The sequence below is a fragment of the Elephantulus edwardii genome, unplaced genomic scaffold, assembly GCF_000299155.1.
Source record: "Elephantulus edwardii isolate Elephantulus edwardi_28Jun2011 unplaced genomic scaffold, EleEdw1.0 scaffold00254, whole genome shotgun sequence".
NCBI lineage: Eukaryota > Metazoa > Chordata > Mammalia > Macroscelidea > Macroscelididae > Elephantulus > Elephantulus edwardii.
In genome coordinates, this window is record NW_006400004.1 from 1,006,069 (window position 1) to 1,030,069 (window position 24,001).

General features: G+C 37.2%; 1 protein-coding gene across 1 annotated transcript in view; it reads left to right on the top strand.

Moving 5' to 3' along the window:
• RNF180 (ring finger protein 180) overlaps window positions 1–24,001 on the top strand; it is a 282,916-nt gene that overhangs the window by 49,647 nt on the left and 209,268 nt on the right. Inside the window, exons 3-5 of the mRNA XM_006899361.1 lie at window positions 1,918–2,877; window positions 8,287–8,303; window positions 18,897–18,906. Coding sequence (XP_006899423.1) covers window positions 1,918–2,877; window positions 8,287–8,303; window positions 18,897–18,906 — 987 coding nt within the window. The remainder of the gene's footprint in view (window positions 1–1,917; window positions 2,878–8,286; window positions 8,304–18,896; window positions 18,907–24,001) is intronic.

The following is a 24,001-nucleotide window of genomic DNA, read 5'->3' on the forward strand; positions in this document are numbered from 1 at the left end:
CATGGGCTACTCTATAAAGAAATAAAGGTGAGTAGTCTCCTTCCATAAAGATTTAAAGCCTCAGAAGAGGAGTTTGAAGTCAGCTTGAAAGTCAAATTTCTTTCAGTGAGACATTCTCTGGCCACCTAATCTTCCAATTTCCTTTCTCCCTTCTCTTCTTTCTATAGCTGTCTTTATATTATAATACATACTATTGTTATCCTTATGTGATATTGACTTGGAATCAAATAATAATTGACCCTCCAGTGAGTTTTAAGAAATTGTAAATCACACAGATTGTCCACCTTTCTCATGTAGAACAGCTGGAGGATTTGAACCAGGTTGAGTCTGTTTTTAATGCTTGGTCACCAGAATTTCCTATCAATAATTATCTATGTTATATACAAATAAATGCACTAATACACACACACACACACACACACACACACATATACACACACACACATACATATATATACACACACACACCCAGACACCTATAGTTTACTTATTGTTTAGCTCGTCCAATAGTATATGAGCTTCATGTAGTCAGAGACTGAAATTTTGTTCATTGTATTATACCTAGTACCTGAAGCAGTACCTGCTGAGTGAATGAAATATCCTATATTTACTGTTCATTTTTATCCTATATTTACTGTTCATTTATTCCCATAAACAAGTATATATACACACACATAAAGTCAATCACTGGTGGCTTAGTGGTTGTACTGCCAATGCAGAAGTATGTAGTTTCCAACCAGCTGCCCTGCAGGAAAGCTAGGCAGTCTCCTCCTGTGCGACTTATTGCCTTTGAAAACCCACTGCAAGATCAGCTATAGATTGGTTCCAGCATGACAGTGCTCAACAACAACATTGCCATAAAAATAAATATAGTTCCTTTTTAAGAGTCCTTAATGAAGTATTATGGAAGTAAGAGTCCACCTTACCCACTGCCATTGAGTCATGTCTGTAGCCAGCCTCCAGTGACTTTCTATCAGTCATCATGGGAGGAAATAGCCCATCTTTTTTCTGCTAAGCAGCTGGTGAATTTGAACTACTGACCTCTTCGTTAGAAACTAAATGCCACTAGATTTACCTTATTAATAATATTTTATTATTTCTTACAATGCATGACATAAAAGTACTAGAAAAGTATGAGTGTTATGATTTTTAGACTATTATAATTGCTTTTTGTGCTAATTTAAAATATATTTTACCTTTTTATATAAAAAATTAACATTTATAGATATGGCTTGAATCCATTCCCACACGGTTTTGATTATCTGGGGAAATGCCAACATATGGCTTTAAGTGGCCTGAAATTTATTAGGACACTACAGATTATCTACTACCTTTATTGCAAAGATCATTTTAAACCATTTCATAATTTTGCAAAATAATTTTAGAGCCTAGAAAATACGCTACCTGATATTTGCATCTAACATCTTTTGGTTGTGTATTAAAAGCCAGGAAGAGCTTTATTTTGCTGCTTTGGTAATGTTCCCTCCCATAGTGTTTGGTATGCAAGAAGTGTATCAAAACAGACACTTTTCTGTGAGATTTTACTTGCAAATTAAGCTCTGTAGACTGATTTGCTTCCTGGTTCCATAGTGTATTTTTCTTTTCATTACTTCACACTGTACCCATATTCAATCCATTGTTTTAGAGACTTTTTCAGAATTCTTGGGAATATTGTTTGGATAGTCATGATTTCCAATATAAAACTGCTTATCTTTGTTTGTTGAAAGACTTGTTTCCATTTGCTGGTCTGTCTAATAATCAGAAAAAGCAGAAGACTAATTTTTTCTGTGGGATAGAAAACTTTCATGTAGTAATTTTTTTGGTGAGTTTTTATTTTTAGTTTTTACTCACATTTTCTTTGGTTACTGTGCAATGAAAGCCTTGTCTTTGTTGTTCTCCCCCGCCCATTACCTGTAGACCCAGTGGACAGTTGGAAAACTGAATTGTCCTTTCTGTGGGGCCCGTTTAGGGGGCTTTAATTTTGTCAGCACTCCAAAATGCTCCTGTGGCCAGCTCACAGCTGTACATCTCTCCAAGAACCGGACCGATTATCAGCCAGCACGGGCAGGCAGACTAATGAGACCATCGCTGAAATACATGTCACATCCTAGAGTTCAGTTGGGTTGTGACAGGAGAACTCTGCTGACAGGTGGAACCTCCAAAAAAAGAAATCACGGGCTTTTAAACATGACCCAAGATAATAATGGTACTGGAAGATTAACAGAAGCACTCTGCCTGGAGGCACGATCTGCGTACTTTGAGATGAAGAATGAAAAACTGCTCTTCAAAGCATCAGATCCAAAATACCAGCTTTTTGTTCCCCAGCTTGTGACTGGCAGATGCACTGCAAGAGCTTTTCATAGAAAATCACATAGTTTGGATCTGAACATCAGTGAGAACCTGACTTTATTACCTACTTTGTATCAAATACATAGTAAGACTACTGCCTATTCTAGGCTAAATGAAACACAGACTATTGACCTTTCTGGCTTGCCTTTAGAAAGTAGTAAAAATAGCTGTTCCTTCCAGAATCCATCCAGTTTTGATCCTAATATGCTACTGCAAAGATTTTCAGTGGCTCCCCATGAGACCCAGACACAAAGAGGAGAAGAATTTCAGTGTAATCTAGAAGCTTCTGCAGTATACTCTGAACATGCTAGTCCTAACAACCTGGCTTTCCTGATGGACCTGCCTTCAGCTAGCAGGAACATGCTGGAGGCTTCAGACCAGGAAGAACACCTCTCCCCTCTGGACTTCTTAAACTCGGCAAGTTTTTCATTGGGCGCCATTAACCAGCGGCTTAATAAGAGAGAAAGGAGCAAGTTGAAGAATCTGAGAAGAAAACAACGAAGGCATGAAAGATGGCTTCAGAAGCAGGTAATGGTGTGTTTTGTTTTGTTTTCAAAAAAAAACCAGAATTTACTAAAAATTATGTGTTTTAAAACATTGATGCTTGGGGAGTGGAGCTAACCTTAAATTCTAGATTAAAAAGAGAGTATATCTTTAAATGAAATTTCTCTCTGGGAAAACTTACTAACCAAGGAACCTTATTATAATTGACATGCATAATTTTTTCTGTGCTTGAAAAATGTTTAGAAATGCCTCTTTGCCAATATTTGGCAAATTTTGTTCATATTAACCTTATAATACTGAGACTAGACTGCTTGTCATATACATTTTTAATTTATTATTATTTAAGATTAATTTATAATTATTCGGGGTTAAGTTGAAATAATTTTCTCAGTAAATCTGATAAACTGAAAAATTTACTTTCATCATGTTTAGTTTAAGTGGTTGCTTTTAATATTTCAATAAATATTTTTATTCAGCCAGTATGTAAGATCTGCTATTGATATGACTATCTATGTCAACTTGCAAAAATTATCTGAAGATCAATTTAACTTTCCTGTGATTTTGTAAGATAGTGTTCTTCTTTATGATTTGAACTATTCCTGTGCTACTAATAACATGTTACATGGTAGGTGAGTGAAGGAATTAAACAATAAAATGTTAGACACCATGTAAACCAATTCAAACCAGTAGTTGAGAAACTTTAAAAATTTACAAGTTTGAGGATCTCTGTATAAACTCTTTAGTAGGTTATCTTTTTTATTTACTTGATCATTACAAATAGCAGTCCTTATTTAAAACAAATCTTTTGAATATGAACAGTGTCATCAGAATACAGATGTAGACAGAAACAACATCACATAATATATTCTTTTTAAAACAATTAGTGAACTCATTTTGCTTGTAACCCAAGATTCAATTAAGAGTACATTGAATATTTCAGTAAGATCAGATTTTTTTCCCCTCAACTTTTACAGAGTACAATTATAGGTAATTTTTATTAAATTTTAAACTGGCTGCTGACACGAAAGTTCAGTTTGATTTTTATGTGATAGTGTAAATTAACTTCAAAGTATATATTGCAGAATATAAAATTTAATATTATACTATTAAATACTTTAGTCTTAATAAATGAAAACTGAAATTTTAAATTTTGCTGAAAATGTGATTAAAAAATACGTAACTAAGGTCCCCTCAGGAAAGATAAATTGATAGGGTTTAGCAACACAAATTAAAAGAGTAAGCAAAAAAACCAGAAGGAATAATTATTTTTATAAGTTAAATTGTGTCAATTTATGTAAGAAGAAAAGTCTAGGAAAAGTTAATGTGTAAGGTCAATTCATAACTTAGCTATTTGACATGTTTCATGTTTAAGAAATAGTAATTCGGTTAACATTTAATTTTATGTAGTTTTTAAAAGTTGTAATTTTAAGGAAGTAAAAAAAGGCCAAGAAATGTAGATTTCTGAATTTTATTTGGCATTTTAAATTATTCTTTTAAAGTAAACTAGGCACAGTAAAACACATTAATGACACTATAAAATCTCAATTTCTGAAGATTAAATGAGATTTTGATTGATGCAGAAACTGTGTTGCTTCACTGTTTGATCAATTCACAGTGTTGTTCAGCATACATGAATTATTTGGCAAAAGTCATAATGCCGTGAGTTGCCTTTAGACATCCAGTCCTCCTCCATTTTTGTTTTTTAATCTGGCATTTTCTATTTTTAAATTTTAATAAAAAATTATGAATTTAAATGACTTATTTTTTTACATTCAGCTTTATAAATATATTTAACAACAACACATCGATCCATAAGGATCTCTCATGACTTAGTGTTAATGAGTTAGTTATGCTGCCAAACGAAAGGCAAATTGTTCGAATCTACTAGTTGCTCTGCACCACAAAGATTAACATTCACTGCTCTTGAGATTAACTGCCTCTGAATACCCACTGGATGGTCAACTTTGAGGGTGTTTGTACTTGAAGATACAGAACAACAGCAATAGGTTCATGTGATCATTACCACAGCGAAGATGTTGTTGTTGCTCTGTGTCGTTGAGTTATTTGAGACTCATGGTGACCTTGTGTACAACAGCCATGAAACCTGCTCTATCCTGTGCCAAACGTACTGTCTTTTACACACCTACCCTCATTACCCCAATCGCTGTATCAATTCATCTCATAGATGGTCTCCCTCCCTCTTACCATCCCTCTACCCTTTCAAGCTTGATGTACCTCTCCAAGGACTGGTTCCTCCTTGCAACATGCCCAGAGTATGCCAGTTGAAGCCTCAGAACACTTGTCTTCCAGGAGCAGCCTGGTCTCACTCTCTCTAGGATGAGCCTGTTTATTCTCCTGGAGGTCAATGGTATATTCAACACTCTTCTCCAGCACCACAGCTCAAAGGCATCAGTTCTCTTTCTGTCATCCCTAGTCATTGTCCAGCTCTCTGACTCAGCAAAATAGCAAACAGTTGTGAAAACTATGGTTTGGATCAGGTGCACCTTAGTCTCCACAAAGGTATCATTGTTCTTCAGCATTTTGGAGTGGTCCCTGACAGCTGACTTTCCCAGTGTAATTCATCTCTTGATTTTCTGTTTGCTGGTACCAAGAGTGTTGATTGTGGAGCCAAGCAAACTAAAGCTGTTAACAATCTCAATCTCTTTACCATCTATCATAATTCTGTCAATTCACCCAGTGGTAAGAGTGTTTGATTTCTTGATGTGAGCTTCAATCCGTATTCAAGATCATGGTTGCAGGCCTTGATCTTCTGCAGCAAGCGCCTCATGTCCTCAGTTTCAGCAACCAAAGTTGTGTCATCTGCATAACATAAGTTATGATGAGTCTTCCTCCAATACTAATGCCACATTCCTCCTCATTAAATCCAGCCTCCTGAATGATCTGTTCTGCATACAAATTGAAAAGGTATGGAGATAGGATGTACCCCTTACATAGACCTTTCCTGATCCTGAACCATGCAGTGTTTCCCTGCTCTGTTTTGGTGACTGTGTCCTGGTCCAAGTATAGGTTTTATATGAGTACAGTTAAGCATTCTGAGATTCCCATTCTTCTCAAGGTTAGACACAATTTGTTGTGATCCATACAGTCAAATATCTTTGCATAGTCATTGAAACAGAGATGGACATTCCTCTGGTACACACTTTGAGCCACAATCCATCTAACTTTAACTATACTATCCCTAGTACCATGGCCTCTTCTAAATCCGGCCTGCACATCTGACAGTTCTCTGTTGATGTACTACTCCAATCATTTTTGGATCATTTTCAGCAGAATCTTTCTTTCATGTGATATTAATGATACTTTGGGAGGTGTCCTATGCAATAACTTTATGCTTTACTTCAGATGTAACATATATGCATGCCTCAGACCACTGAACTAGAAATTTCACTGAGTTGGAAAGTAATAGAATTTTTGTTGGATTTATTAATCACTCTATCACACAAATGTCTTACAAATTAGTTTAGAGTCACTGATACGATTTATTTATTTATTTATTTATTAGATGCAGTTCACATAATGTCATCAGTGTAATGCCATCAATGTGATGTGCCCGGGAATGGCAGTCAAAATCCTTTTGGACTAAATTACAGCAAATTACTGAAAAATTGGTAAATATGTGGTGTAGAAATTTATTGGTGTCTTTACCAGCTAAGGACAAACTTTCTAATATCCTTCAAAAATTGAAATGGAGAAAAATACATTGACCAAATTGATAACTACATATGAGGTACTAGGAGATGAGTCAGGCAATGAAATGATCAAATAATGATTTGTTTAAGTGAGGAAACCATATCTGGAAGAGTAGCTACAGTTGGAGCTACGACCTTGTTACTTTTATAATAATTAATGGTTATTCTCCATGGTCTGTCAACTTTTTGCTCTAGCTATAGTACTCATTCATTGTTATATATGACCCTCCACTGGCATTTCTGAGACTACAAATTCTGCAAGAGAAGGTTGCCTATCATTCCCCTTTGGAACCGCTGGTGGTTTCTAACCTTTAAAGAGGCATGACTGGTTCATGGTTCATAAGCGTGATGATTGGGTGTTCATACTTCTGTATGACATGGGCCACCCATTAAACCTTGTTACGCCATAGGTACATTACCCATCTGACTTGGGGGAAACAATAGGCATGGCCTATGGGCTAGGAGTGTAACTTTCTGTAGAATAAGTCGCCAGAGCTCCCTATATGCAAAATGCAGCTGGTTTGTGCCTTTAAATTGGAATCAACTCATAGCTGATCCTCCAGCAAATTTTCGAAGACAGTAATCACATGGGAAGAAATTGTCCATCCTTCTCCTTTGGAGCAACTGTTGAATTCCAACTCTTGCATCCTTGAGATTATAGCACAGCTTCTTATCACAAAGCCTCCAGACCTTTCTAGAAGCTAAATAGGTGAGTTAAATAGTTGAATTGAGTCCTTCAGGTCTATACTGTTCCTCCAGAAATATGGTTTTACTTTTGGTTACTTATTTTTCTAGATAGAAATAGTTCTGATATATCTTTCACTGTGATTTTTTTTAATTTTCCATAATTAACCATTACTCCACGTATCAGAGATCCAATGTTAGAGTTTGACAGTTGCTGATTATATATTTTCAAATTATGTATTCTGGAACTGGTGAATACAACACAGGATGTATTCATGAACCCACTGGGCTCACTGAAAGATGAGCCTGAATTAAGATTCCATCAATAATCTGACATCCACATGTCATCACTCTGGTGGGACACAGTGTGTTTTGGGTCTCCTGGAATTAGGATCTATTTAGAGCTAATATTTGCTACTCCTCTAAAAGTCATTATTTCCTATGAACAATAACTTTTATAAAAAGCTATAGATCCCTTTGAAGAAAGCTGGGAGTTCATGTTTTTGGCATTGTAGTGGAGTGTTTCCTTAAGGGGATATAGACTCCCCTTCACTCAAGAATTGGTGGTCTGAGAACTGGTGATAACTCTGTTCCAGTGATTCAAGTTGTACAACTATTACTCTGACCTCGAATAATTCTTCATGTAAATAAGTGAAAAACCAATTCCACTTTTGTTGAATTAATTATGAATCATAATGACTTTCCACTGGGGATTCTAAAGTTCTGAATCCTTGCAGGAAGACACTGATAAACTTTCTTCCAAAGAACAGGTGATGGCTTTGAACTGCTTACCTTTTTGTTAACAACTCAATACATTATGCACAAAACTACCAGGGCTTCTTTCCACATATGCAAATCACTTAAATATGTAATAGGCTTCCCATATATCTCTAAATCCAGCCTGTACTTCTGGTAGTTCTTTGTTTATAAATATTGCAACCCAATATATTTACTACAAAATACCCAATGCCATGAAAGTTATATTATTCTATACAGGTCATGCAATTCTGACTATTGCTTTAACTCTTCTGTTTGTTAGGGTAAATACACTCCTTTGTTTTGTTGTTTGTTTGTTGTTGTTTTTTTCAGTTGAGTCTTTTCACCTAGCTACTGCCCCAGAGATGCAGTCAGCACCATTGAAGTTATGTGTGTTAGTTAGACCAATTCTCTTTGTCAAGTCTTTCTTCATGAATGCTGACACTCTCTTCACAAATTTATTCCTCACCGTTGTGATAAAAGATGTGCTCCCTAATCTTTCTATGTGTTGGTCTATGGATCTAAATTATAAATCCACTCTAGTACATCCATTTTCTTAAGCCTTTGGATACTTCTTCTACCACATACCAAAGCAGTATCTAACTTAGTGTTTTATTATTACTCATTGCTGTTGTGGCAGAACCAACTCATAGCTCACTGACCAGAAGCATTTCTATTCAATTTGTCATTTCCAGAATAATATAATATTGTCTAATTGAAAGTAGCCACTGTCAGCCAGTTTCAGCCCACTGATGCCTAGAATATTGTTCTTTATTTTTCCAATTTTATTGTTTGCAATTTCCAGTTTTTCTAGATCCATTTATTGTGATTTCTGTGTTCCAGTTATTAATGGATATTCTCAGCTATTTGTCCTCATTTTGAGCCATGTTGTATTAGCATATGTATGCTCTCTATTGACTGCTTACTGTACTTCATCCATGTGATTTAGCTAAACTCTGCCTTGAGGAAACAACCCTTACCTTGTCTTATTTTGAGTGTCTTCAATATGATGGGCTCATCTTCTATCACTATATCAGAATAGATTGTATAGTATCCTACAGTATTTCATAGAGTTTTTGAGCACATAGTATTTCAGAAGTCCATGGCTAGATAAACTTGGAAATCTTCTCTTTTGCTTTCTTACTTCATTTTTCCTTCCATTTGTTTTGCCTTATTTTTTATATGTTTTTGTTCCAGTATAGCTTTCAGTGTCTCTTCTGACATCCATTTTTGTCTTTTCTTTCTTCTCTGTCATTGTAGTGACAATTTGCTTTTATCATTGATGGTGTCTTTGATGTAATTCCACAACTCATCTGGTCTTCAGCCATCAGTGTTCAGTACAACAGAAATATTGTTCTTGTTGTGTACTATGGAGTCATAATTGACTCATGTTGTTGTTGTTATGTACCGTCAAGTCGCCTGTAACTCATGGCAACCCTATGTACAACAGCCCTAAATTTTGACCTATCTCACCTGTACCAATCTCACCATCTCTGACATACCTATCCCCATTACCCTGTCACTAAATTAATCTATCTCATCAAGGGTCTTCCTCTCCTGCGCTGTCCCTACATCCTCTCAAGCATGATGTTCCTCTCTAAGGACTGGTCCCTCCTTGCAGCATGTCCAAAGTCTCAGACAAAGCTTCAGAATTTTTGCCTCCAAGGAGCAGCCGACTTCACCCTCTCCAGGATAGACCTGTTTGTTTTCCTAGCAGTCCATGGTATATTCAGTACTCTTCTCCAACACCAACTCAAAGACATCAATTCTCCTTCTATTATCTCTAGTAATTGTCCAACTCTCTGATACATAACATAGTGATTGCAAAGACCACGACATGTATCAGGCACACCTTAGTCTCCAGAGTGACACCATTCCTCTTCAGTACTTTGGAGGGGTCCTTAGAGCAGACTTTCCCATCACAATACGTCTTTTAATTTCCTGGCTGCTGGTGCCAAGAGTGTTGACTGTGGATTCAAGCAAACCAAAACTGGGAACAATCTCAATCTCTTCACCATCCATCCTGATGATGCCAATCGACCTAGTGGTGAAAATCTTTGTTTTCTTGATACTAAGTCTCAATCCATACTGAAGACTGCAGTCCCTGATCTTCCACAGCAAGAGCTTCAGGTCTTCTTCAGTTTCAGCAAGCAGGGTTGTGTCATCTGTATAATGCAGATTGTTGATGATTCTTCCTCCAATCCTGATGCCACATTTCTCCTCATAGAGCCCAGCCTCCCTGATAACCTGTTCTGCATAAAGATTGAAAATGTGTGGAGACAAGATACAGCCCTGTTGTATAACCTTCCCAATTTGGAACCATGCTGTGTTTCCTTGCTCTGTTCTGACAACTGCCTACTGCTCCAAGTATAGGTTTCGCATTAGAACAATCAAGTGTTCTGGAATTCCCATTCTTTTCAGAGTTAGCCACAGTTTGTTATGATCACACAGTCAAATGCCTTTGCATAATCAATGAAAAAAAGATGAACATTCTTCTGGTACTCCTTGCTTTCAGCCAAGATCCGTCTAACATTAGCTACGATATCCCTAGTGCCATGGCCCTGTCTCAACCCAACCTGCACTCTGGTAGTTCTCTGTTGATGTGCTGTTCCAGTCATTTTTGGATAATCTCCAGCAAAATCTTGCTTGCGTGTGATATTAATGATATTGTTCTGTAATTTCCACACTCTGTGGGATAACCTTTCTTTGGAATGGGGACAAATATAGATCTCTTCCAGTCAGTTGGCCAAGTGGTTTTCCTGCAGATTCGAGCACATCAAGGGCAGCATCTGTTAGTTGAAATATGTCAATTGGTATACATCAATTCCTGGGGCCTTATTCTTACCCAGTTCTTTCAAAGCAGTTTGAACTTCTTCCTTCATCACCACAGGCTCTTACTCATATATTGTTTCATTAAATTCTTCTTTGTCTGCTAATTCCTTTTGGACTCTGTATAGTCTTTCTATCTTCTTTTAATACTTGCAGGATCACTAAATATTCTGCCCAAAGCATCCTTAAGTGTTGCAACTTGAGGCTTGAATTTCCGCTTCAGTTCCTTGAGCTTCAGAAATGCTGAGATTGGTTTCTTTGATTTTCTGACTTCAGCTCTTTGCACATTTCATTATAATACTTTATTTTGTCTTGTCACACAGCCTTTTGAAATCTCCTGTTCAGCTCCTTAATGTCTTGATTTCTTCCTTCTTCTTTGCCTTCTTGGCGCTCCACTGCAATATTCAGAATCTCTTTGGATATCCATTTTGGTCTTTTCTTCCTCCTCCGCCTTGGCAATGACCTTTTGCACTCTTCCTGGATGATATTCTTGATATCTCTCAATAACTCATCTGGTCTTCGCTCATTAGTGTTCAAGACCCTAAACCTGTTCCTGAGATGGTTCTGAAATTCAGGTGGGATAGACTCAAGGTCATATTTTGGTTACTGTGGGCTTGATTTCACTTTCCTTAGCTTCAGCTTAAACTTGCATATGAGTAGTTGGTGATCTGTTCCACAATCAGCACCAGGCCTAGTTTTCACAGCTGATACTGAGCTTCTCCAGCGGTTCGTTCGACAGATTTAGGCTCTCTGATTCCTATGCTTACCATCAAGTGAAATCCATATATATATTCTGCATTTATGTTTCTTGTAAAATGTATTTGCAATGAATAAATTGTTAATTGTGCAAAATTCTATAGTCCTATCTCCAGCTTCATTTCTGTCACCAAGTCTATGCTTTCCAACTACTGATCCTTCTTTTCTAAATCTGAGCATTCAGATTAAGAGAGACTAGGAAGAAGGATTGACCATCCACTTCTGAAATAGCAGGACTTTGAAAACCCTATGTACAATAGAACACACTTAGACTAGCAGATAGGGAAACAGATGTGGAACTTTCAAGTATAGACATACTAAGGCGGTGGAACAGTTATAAGCAGACACTAGTGGTTGGAACATGGAATGTAAGAACTATGAATGTGGGAAAATTAGATATTGTTAAGGGAGAACTGGAATACATAAATATCCACATATTAGGTATTGGCGAGATGAGATGCACTGCCATGGGACATTTTGAATCATATGATCTATTATGCTGGAGATGAAAAAGTGAGGGAAAATGGGGTTGCTTTCATAGTTAAAAAGGTCATTTCTAGATGTGTGTTGAAATATAATATTGTGAGTGACAGGATAATATCCATATGCATAGAAAGAAGTCCAGTGAATACCACTATCATTAAAATATATGTATCAACAACAAGAGACAAAGAAGAGACAACAGATGATTTCTACTAGTGATGGGTGACTGGAATGCAAAAGTTGGGAACAGAGAAGAAGAATCAGTAGTTGGACAGCATGGACTTGGTGAAATTGACTCATAGTGACCCTTAAATGGGTTTTTTGAGACTGTTAATCATACAGGAAGAAACTGGCTTTCTCCTGCAGAGAAGCTAATGGATTCAAACTGTATGTCTTCAGGTTGGCAATGCAATTTTTTTACCAGTAAGCCACTAAAAGTTTCCTTTGTTATTGGAGCTATTTTAAATTCAGTTGGGATAGACTCAAGGTTGTAATTTTGTACTTGTGGACTTGCTTTAATTTTTTTCACCTTAAATTTGAACTTGCAGATGAATACTTGAGTATGTTCTATGATCATACCCTGACCTTGTTTTATACTGAACTTCTCCAATATGTCTTTCCCTGTACCTGGTTAATCTGATTCCTGTGTACTCTATCAGGTGAGGTCCATATATGTAGTTTCTATTAAGGTTTTTTTAAAAAGTAGTTTCAATGAGTAAATCACTCATTGTTCATATATAAAGGTCATCTTGGTTTCCACTTTTCTCAATAGTAGTCCTGGTGTCAGATGAATCTTGACTGAAAGCAGAGAATACCTGAAAGATGTGTTTTAAGTTTTCAGAGGCATTTGACTGTGTGTATCATAACAAATTATGGCTAACATTGAGAAGAATGGGAATCCCAGAATACTTGTACTCCTTTGCTTACTATACATAGATGAAGAATCAGTTGTCCAAACAGAACAAGGATACACTTCATGGTTTAAGATCAGGAAAGGTGTGCATCAAGGCTTTGTAGTTAACCATGCCTCTCCAATATGTATGCTAACCAAATAATTCAAGAAGCTAGACTACATGAAGAATGTGGCATCAAAATGAGGGAAGACACATCAGTAGCTTGCATTGTGCAGATGGCACGATCTTGTTTGAAGAAAATAAAGAAGACTTGAAGCACTTACTGAAAAAATGCAAAGACTATATAGCCTTTAATATCGGTTACATCTCAACCTAGAGAATACAAAGATCTTCACCACTGGACCAGTAGACAACATCATGATAGATGGAAAAAATATTGACGTTATCAATGATTCTGTTTTACTTGGATTCTGAATTAACACCTATGGTTAGCAACAGTCAGACAATCAAAAGATGTATTACAGTGGGAAAATATGTTGTCAAGGACTGTTTCAAAGTTCTAAAGAGCACAAATGTCAGTCTAAAGCCCAAGATGTGCCTATTCTAAGCCATGGAATTTTCTAATGCTTCTTATGCATCTGAAATAAGGACAGTGAATCAAGAAGCCTGAAAAAGAACTTATACCATTGAATTGTAGTGTTGGTGAAGAGTATTGTACATGCCATGGACTGCCAAAAGAGCAAGCATATCTGTCTTGAAGAAAGTACATCCAGAGTTCTCCTTAAATCCAAAAGTAGGAAAACTTTGTTTTTCTTACTTTGGTCATATTTTTTAGGATGTCTTTGAAGGCAGACTTATGCTGGGAAAGGTAGAGAGAGGGTCAGAGAGAGAAGGAACTTTCCGTAAGAGGTATTAGCATAATGTCTACCACAATGAGCATGAGCATGACAGAGATCATTAGGATGGTGCAGGGTAGGCCAAAGTCATCCATAGAATTGGTGTGAATCACAGTTGATTTGTTGACAACTATCAACCACAACTGTATGTGTGCTTTTGTGAATTTGCATATATATATATTTGTTTTCCATAGATGTATGTGTATTGCTGTGTATGTATCTCATAGCTTACTGGCAAAGAATTCCACTACCTATGTAAAAATGTTCTTGTTGTTGTTATGTGCCATCAAGTCACTTGCAACTCATAGCGACCCTTATGTACAACAGCCCTAAACTCTGCTCTGTCCTGTAACAGTCGCACTGTCTCTGACACTCCCATCCCAATTACCCCAGTCACTGAATCAGTCCACCTCCTAGAGGACCTTCCCCTCCTGCGCTGTCCCTCCACCCTCTCAAACACGATGTCCTTCTCCAAGGACTGGTTTCTCCTTACAACGTGTCCAAAGTATGTTAGACGGAGCCTCAGAATCCTTGCATCCAAGGAGCCACCCGATTTAACCCTTTCCAGGATGAATCTGTTTGTTTTCCTAGCAGTCCATGGTACTCTAAATACTCTTCTCCAGCACCACAGCTCAAAGGCATCAATTCTCCTTCTATCCTCCTTGGTCATTGTCCAACTTTCTGATGCATAATAAGTGATTGCAAAGACCATGGCATGTATCAGACACACCTTAGTCTCTAGAGAGACACCATTGCTCTTCAGTATTTTGGGGAGGTCCATAACAGCAGGCTTTCCCATGGCAATACGCCTTTTAATTTCCTGGCTACTGGTGCCAAGAGTGTTGAATGTGGAGCCAAGCAAAGTAAAGCTGTGTACCATCTCAATCTCTTAACTATCCATCCTGATGATGCCAGTTGGTCCAGTGGTGAGAATCTTTGTGTTCTTGACATTGAGCCTCAGTCCATATTGGAGGCTGCAGTCCTTGACCCTCTGCAGTAAGCGCTTCACGTCCTCCTCAGTTTCAGCAAGCAGGGTTGTGTCATATGCATAACACAGATTATTGATAGATCTTCCACCAATCTTGACCCCACATTTCTCCTCATAGAGTCCAGCCTCCTGGATAATCTGTTCTGCATACAGGTTGAAAAGGTATGGAGACAGGACACATCCTTGTCGTACGTCCTTCCCAATTTTGAACCATGCAGTGTTTCCTTGCTCTTTTCTGACGACTGCCTCCTGGTCCAAGTATAAGTTTTGCATTAGAACGATCAAGTGTTCTGGGATTCCCATTCTTCTCTGAGTAAGCCACACTTTGTTATGATCCACACAGTCAAATGCCTTTGCATAGTCAATGAAACACAGATAAAGATACACTGTTCAAATATGCAAGGTGCTCTGCAGGAAAAAGATAAGCAGTGTCCTCATGTGTGAGAAATTTAAGGAAATTCTTTTGATCTTTATTCATTGGATTCATCATTTTCTGTTTACACACAATTCTGTTTCTAAATATCTGTTACCTTCCTTTTTAAATGGGAATTTTTGGTACTTCTGAATTATAATATTAATCCAATTATTGAAAGTTTATTCTGTATTAATGTATTTTATCAAGCGGAAAATTAATGTTTTGAAATGCAAAGCCTTAATATTAAAAATAAGATAAATTTATTTAGTTCCTGTTTTTTGCAGTTTTTGTTAAACACAGAAACACAATCATGAAATAGTCTTTTAAGAAAAAGACAATAGATTGAAAGAACACAAAATCAGCCATGCATTAAGATGTCAGTTGTTGCTCAGTTTAGTTTATGCAAAGACATTCTTTTAGTTCAAGTTTGCAATTCTCTTCATAAATATAGAAATATTTCTGACTTGATCAGTAAGGAGATACTTCTTACTCAACTTTACTCTTTTTTGGAATCTATTCTCTGGAGACTAAGGTGCGCCTGATACAGGCCCTGGTTTTTGCAATCACTTGTTATGCATCAGAGAGTTGTACAATGACTAGGGAGGATAGAAGGAGAATTGACGCCTTTGAGCTGTGGTGCTGGAGAAGAGTATTGAATGTACCATGGACTCCCAAGAAAACAAACAGATTCATCCTAGAGAGGACTAAACCAGGCTGCTCCTTGGAGGCAAGGATTCTGGGGCTTCGCCTGACATACTTTGGACATGTTGTAAGGAGAGACAGGTCTTTAGAGAGGAACATCATGCTGGGTAGAGTGGAGGGACAGCGCAGGAGGGGAAGACCCTCTATGAGGTGGATTGATTCAGTGACCGGGGTAATCGGGATGGGTGTGTCAGAGGCAGTGCGGTTGGCGCAGGATAGAGCAGGGTTTAGGGCTGTTGTACATAGGGTCGCTATGAGTCGCAAACGACTCGACGGCACATAACAACAACAACAACTACCTATTAGTATAATGAGACATAGTTAGGTTATAAATTTAAACAACTAAACATTTTAATTTTATTTTTCTGCCATGTTACAGAATTTAAAAACATACCAAAGTAGGTACTCAGACAGATTGCACAGAATTGAGAATGGCTTTAAGTAATTAAAAAGAACTAAAAGCATCCTTAAAATTATATGGCAGAAAAGCCAATATCAATAAATTCAAACAATACAGTAAAGAAATGTTAGGGTTATAATAAATAATTATTCAGAAGAATGTGTGTAGAAAAGTAAAAAATGAGCTATGATTTAAACATTTATACATGAAATATAATGGATATATAGACTGAGAACACCATTATTTTGTTTTTTAACTGCATTACACTATAGCAAAACCCTTAGCACTCATTGTCTTTGAGTCAAAACTGACTCTTGGCTTGCCTTTGCATTTCCATGGCTGTAGATCACAAGGCAGGAAATTGTCTTTTTCACACAGAGCATTTTCCAACATACCATCTGAAGTACTGTGTATAGTACTATGCTGCAGTTATTGCTGTGTACAATTTGGCACTGACTCATAGCTGACCCTCCAGTCATTTTCCAGAGGCAGAAAATTGTACAGGAGGAGTCTTCTGATATTTTAACCCTGGAGCAGCTGGTGCATTTAAACTGGGTGCCTTTGTGTTTGCATCATAACTCCATACCATTAGGCTACAAGTGCTCTCTGCGTAACACTTTTCCTGTGATGTACTGTCAAGTCAGAACTGACCCATAGCTGACCTTCCAGCAGGTTGTCAGAGACAGTAAATTGCATGTGAGGAGATTGCCCATCTTTTACCCATGGAGCACCTGGTGGATTCAAACCTCATACCTTCAGGTTGGTAACCCAGCTCCTTATGATGCAAATTAGGAGCTCAGGAATTTTCCTCCCATGCTAACTAAAGCAGTTTGAATCCACCAACTGCTCCTAGGAACAAAGGTGGACAGTGTCCTTCAGTAAAGGTTTTTATCCCTGGAAACCCAGTGGGGTCAGAATAGTCTCAACAGTAGTGGATTGAATGGGTTTGAAAGCAGAGTCTCCATATGTCCCACGTCCAGTTTTCTTTATTAATAATATCTTACACTAATAATAATCATTTACAATAAAATCTTACTATATCTTTTTCTGTTTCATTTTTTATATTAGTTTATTTACAAAATTCTTTGAATTATGAATGCATAATTTTTCACACCAGATCCTTCCCATTTCCCTCACCCCCCCATCATATTGTACGACCCCATGATTAATACTTCCTCCTTCCTCCCCTCCCCCCACCCTGGCAGCTCCTCACCCACATGGCTTCAACTCTGTCCCCTGCTTGGCTCCCCATACTTATTATACAGTCGTGGTTTTATTCAGTATTTGTCCTTGTCGAAGTGAGTTAGTTCACTCAGCATAATGTTGTTCAGTCCCTCTGAAATTAGGTGATAATTTAATACAGGTTTACATACAAAGTTCATAAAGTTCATACATTTTATTTTTCACACAGGATCTTTCCCCTTTTCTTTACCAATCCCTTTTTCCAGTTATCAAATTGTGTGACCCTATGTTAAAGTCCCCCACATCCCCTCCTCAGATCCTTGTACGTGCTTTACAGTAATGGTCCAATACAGTATTTGTCTTTATGAGACAAAATCATTGCTCCTGTGTGACACTTACTATTCCATTGCATGAATGTACAATAATTTCTCAATCCATTCAATTGTGGTTGGACATATTGTTTGTTCTATTGGCAATCCATGAGATACTCAGTACTCCAACACCACAATTCAAAGGTATCAATTCTTCTTCTGCCATCCTTATTCATTGTCAAGCTTTTAGATGCATAGTAAGTGATTGAAAAGACCAAAGCCTGACTTAGATGAACCTTAGTCTTCAAACTAATGTCATGTCTCCTCAGTATTTGGGAGAAATCATTGACAGTGGACTTGACTATTATGTTAAGTTAGTACCTTGGTTGGGAGGGACTGGAGAGGATTATGCTGAATGAACTCAGTCCCATAAGGACAAATATTATATAAAACTATTGTTGTATAATGAGTCTGAGGATATGGGGGGGTGTGAGTGGAAGCAGAGGAATGAAGATGTGGGTGGGGATGGATTAATCATGGGATTGTACAATTTCATGAGGGTTGAAGGAAATTGGAAGAATCTTGTCTGAAAAACAATGTATTTGAATTTTGTAAATCAACTAGTATTTTAAAAAAAGATGACTTTGAAAAAGTGCAAGCATTCCCTTCTTAATTGTAAACTATGTAGTATTCCTTGGACCTTGAACTTACGGACCACCAAGAAAACAAGTAGGTCTGTCTTAGAAAGGATGAAACCAAGTTACTCCTTAGAGGCTAGGATTTTGAAGCTCTGTCTCATATACTGGGCACATAGCCAGGAGGGACAAACCTTGGAGAAGGACATCATGCTCGGAAGGATAGAAGGACAGGACAGGAGAGAAAGACCTCAGATAAGACGGATTCATACAGTAACTGAGGTGGTGGAGATTGGTATGTTGCAACCAGTGAGACTGGCTTCAGACAGGACAGGCTTCAGAGCTGCTGTGCATAGGGTCACTATAAGTCACAGACAACTTTACGGCACATAACAACAATACAACATTTTTGTTATTGTGTAAACTTGCTCAGTTTACACAGTGGCCTCCTAGTCTAAGTGTCGGTTACTCATGAGCACAATTAAGTGCTCTGGCATTCCTTCTCTTCTCAATGGTAGCCATAACTTGTTAGGATCCACACAGTCATGTGCCTTTACCTAGTCAATAAAGCATAAATAGATATGCTTCTGGTACTCTTCACTTTCAGTCAGGATCCATCTGACAGCAGCGGTCATGTCCCTGGTGCCATGACCTCTTCTGAATGTGCTTTCTCCATCTTTTTGTAATTCTTCCTGGGTCACTCAATATATTACCCATAGCATGTCTCAGTATTGCAACCCAAGACTTCATTTTCCCCCCATTCTTCCAGCTTGAGAAATGCATAGTGAGTTCTTCCTTTTTCCCCCTGAAATTCCAGCTTTCTGCACATTCCATTATAACATTTTGCTTTGTCTTCTCAAGCTGCCCTTTGAAAACTTCTGCTCAGCTCTTTTATTTCAGCATGTTTTCCCTTTGCTTTGGCTTCTCAATGCTCTACTGCCATTTTTAGAGTCTCTTCTGACATCCATTTTGGTTTTTCTTTCTCTCCTGTCTTTGTAATGACTTTTTGCTTTTTTTCATGGATGATACCCTCGGTTCCATCCCACACCTCATCTGGTCTTCAATCATTGGTGTTCAATGCTTCAAACCTATTCTTAAGATGATTTTGAAATTAAAATAGAATAGATTCAAGATCATATTTTGGTTTTCGTCGACTTATTGTCATTTTCTTTTGCCTCAGTTTGAAGTTGGACTTGAATAATTGATTGTCTTACCCACAGTCTACCCCGACCTCATTTTGACTGCCAATATTCTATTTGATATGCCAGTTTTGACTACATCTGTTAAAGGAGGAAAGATTTCTCATTAGATGGCACATCATGTCAGTTCTGAATTATAGTGACCTCCTTCAACAGAGTAGAGCTGCTCCTTAGGTCTCCCCAAGTTGTAAATCTTTACAGGAACTACCTCATGTTTTATTTGGTTGTGTGTTTGTGGTTTTTTTAAATTGTTGTTGATTTTTGGACTTTGTTTTGTGGAGCAACTTGTGGGTTCAAAACCTTGACCTTTTGTATAGTAGTTCAGTGTTTATCCCATGGTGACATGAGGAAAATTCTAAACTTATTAAGTGCCTAGTATTCTCTCTGGCTCTGTATAGTCCATTGCAGTTGCCATCATCTGAGCTTGCTTTTACAAACTAGTTTTTTTCTTTTTTAGCAAGAAAAGGAAAGATCCAGCGATGATCTGGAAAGACAGGTCAATGCTGGGCATAATTAAATGTTGATTGATTTTATAAAATATAATAAATTGGAGTGATTGCATGAAACACAATGTGAATGAAGGATAGTGTGAAAAACAATATATGCAGACTTTGTAAGCAAACCAATATAAAATAAATATAAACAAAACTGATATAGAGTGTATTTAATTAGAGAATATAATCATGTTATAAGAGTTATAGAATATTAAGTGCATTTTAAATTGATCATTTAAGGGAGTTTTATTTAGAGTGTGAGAACATGATCTAGTGTGCTAGATAGAATTTAACTTTAGAACTTAACTCCAGATGAGTTGTGGATGACACTAAGAATATCATCCATAAAGAGAGCAAAGGTCATTACAAAGAGAGATGAGAAAGGGGAAAAAAACCAAAACCCCAAAGTGGATGTAAAAAGAGACTCTAAAAATTTCACCAGTATGTTGAGAGGCAAAAACAAAGAAAAAAGGATACTGAAGTACAGAAGCTGAACAGATGATTTCAAAGGGCAGCTTGAGAAGACAAAGCAAAATATTATAATGGAATGTGCAGAGGACTGGACTTAAAAAAAGGAAGAACTTACTCTGCATTTCTCATGTTGAGAGAACTGAAAAACAAGTTTAAGCCTTGAGTATCAGTGTTGAAAGATGCTATAGACAGTATATATTGAATGACCCAGAAGCATCAAAAGAAGGTGGAGGGAATGTACAGAGTCACGGCAACAAAAAGAACTGATACTAAAAATTTCAGTACCATTTTAGCAGTAGCCAATGGTAGAGGAGGAGAAAGTTGAAGCTGCACTGAAGACATTGGCAACAAAGGTTCCAGGAATTGATGGGATAACAATCAACTTAATTCAGTTAACAGATGCACTCATCAGTCAATGCCAGAAAATTTGGAGGACAGCTGTCTGGCTGATGATTTGTAAGAGGTCCATGTTTCCTATTCCCAAGAAGGGTGTTCAGTAGATTGTGGAAACTATGAAATAATATCATTAATATCAAATGCAAGCAAAATACTGCTGAAGATCACTGAAAAATTGTTAGAACACTACATAGGAAACTGCCAGAACTTTAAGCAGTATTTATAGGAGTGTGTGGCATCAGAGACATTATTGCTGATGTCAGATGGATCTTGGCTGAAAGTAAAAAGTACCAGAAGAGTATCTATTTATGCTTTATTGACTATGCAAAGACACATGACTGGGTGAATCATAAAAAAAGAAGCATAAAAGCCCAGACAAACAAAAAAAAATCTGTGGCTAACATTGGGAAAAATGGGAATCCCAGAACACTTAATTGTGCTCATGCAAAATCTGTACCTAGGCCAAAAGGCTATTGTGACAATAGAGCAAGGGAACACTACATGGTTTAAAATTGATAAATGTGTGTATAAGGGTTGTATTCTCTCTTCATACTTATTCAGTTGTATGCTGAGCAAATTATTTGAGAATCTGGTCTCTGTGAAGGATATGACATCAAGATCAGAGGAAGAAATAAATCAGTATAATTTTTAAAAAAAAACAGGTATTATGATTCTTTTGGTTTAGTAACTCTACTTCTTGGCATATTTTTGATTCTCTTAAGAAAAGTGAAACAATGAATGAATGAAAACCAAAGTCTCTGTAAACGTTCATTAAAATTAATTTTTAAAAAAGAGACAGAACAAGAAAGGGAGCAAGAAAATGAGAAAGAAAACAACTACACCACTCACTTTCCTTTTCTAGCTTCTGTCTATCATCTCACAGCATTCTGGAAACTCACATGTCTAATAAAGCCAATAGTCTGTCAGAATAGAGCGTTTTACCTGGTCCTTCACTCATATGACCATCATAACCAAGTGGACAGTGAGAGCCACAGCTGTAGTTTTCTGAGTTTTGTTGTTGTTGTCAATTGCTGTCGAGTCGAGCACAAATCACAGCAACCCTATGAACAAAAGACCTAAACTCTTTCCATAACTATCATCATTTCTCTATGTTGATAGTTTCCAGAGGCATTTTGTTTAGGAAGTGGATTTCACTCTTGCCTCGAAACCTGTTTTATAAAACCAAAACCAAACCCATTAAAACAAACAAAAAATAAGTGTAAGACCTGTCAATAACCTTTGTTATGCAGATGACACACTTGGTTATTGAAAGTGAGGAAGACTTGAAGTACTTATTGTAAAAGATGAAGGCATGCAGTCTTCAATGTGGACTGCATCTCAATGTCAAGAAAACAAAGATTCTTACTGTTGGACCAATAGACAGTGTCATGATGGATGAAGAAGAGATTGAAACTATCAGCAGCTTCATCTTGTTTGAATCCACAATTAACACCCTTCAAATAAGCAGTCAGAAAATAAGGAGACACATTGCACTGGGAAAATCCACAGTTAGAGACCTCTCCAAATTACTGAGGAGTAATGATTTCAGTTTGAGGACTATGTTGCATCTGATTCAGGCCACAGTCTTTGTATTTGAGATCTGACAAGTTAATAAGGATAACAGAAGAAGAATTGATGTCTTTGAGCTATGATGTTGGAAAAGAGTACAGAACATCCCATGGACTGTCAAGAGAACAAATATTTCTTGGAGAAAATGCAGCCAAACTGGTCCTTGGAGGCAAAGATGATAAAGCTTCATCTCATTCTTTGGGAATGTTGCCTGGAGAGGCTGTTCCTTGGAGAGAGACATAATGCTTGGAAAGGCAAAGGTGGGTGAAGGAGAGGAGAACCCTTGGCCAGGTGGATTGACACAGTGACTGTCACAATGGTCTCTAGGTTTCAGGAAGTGTAAAGATGGTATAGGATAGGAAGGAGTTTGTGTCTTGTTTATAAAGGTCACTGTGGGTCGTACTTGACGGCACCTAACAGCAAACAACATCAACTCTAAGTAATGACTTCTTTTTAAGCTGGGTAGTGTACTATCTTATTTTATTCCATTTTGTTTAAATGAAAATACTTTTGAATAATATAAAAATAAATTCTAAATCATGCTTCTATAATAATAATAATAATATCAAAGTGAACTCACTCCAAGTTGATTCCAGCTTATGGCAGCTCCTGGGTTTCTGATGTTGTAAATCTTTATAGAGGAGGCTATGCATCTTTCTCCTTTGTAGCAGCTGGTAGATTAAAACTGCTGACTGTTTGGTTACTAATGCATCATGTAACACATCACACCATTGGAGGGCCTTCCAATAATGCCTTGTCCTTTTTGGTCTTTATTTTTATGCAAAATTGGCATCCCTTACCTCTATTTTCCTATGATAAAGCTAATGGGGAAATAAACCTCTTAACAGATATTATAGGCAAGTGTACTAGATTACTTCATGGACTTTAGTTGTTTTGGACTTTTGTGAGTTTTTAAAAAAATATAATATGCTGGGCAATGAACAAAAAAGACAAAAGATTCATTTAACCTATTAATTGTGGTGTTGCCGAAGAATATTGAGTATACTGTGCACTGCCAAAGGAGCAAGTACTTCTTTTCAAGCAAGTGTAGCAAAAATGTTCCTTAGAGGTAAAGATGGTAAAACTTCATCTAACATACTTTGGGCACGTGGTTAGGAGGAACGAGCCCTTGGAAAAGAGAATGTTAGATAAATCCTTCAATGAGGTGGATTGGCACAGAGACTGCAAATGGGGTTGAACGTAGTGGAGATTGTGAACCTGGTGCAAGATGGGGAAAGTTTCTTAGACTCACTGTGAGTTGACCTCAACTTGAGGGTACCTAACAACAACAATCAGGTGGACAACAAATAAGGCTGACAAAATAATTGATGCCTTTGAATTGTGATATTAGAAAAGAATATTGAATATCTTATAACCTGCCAAAAGTGCAAACAAATATGTCTTGGATAAAGTGAAAT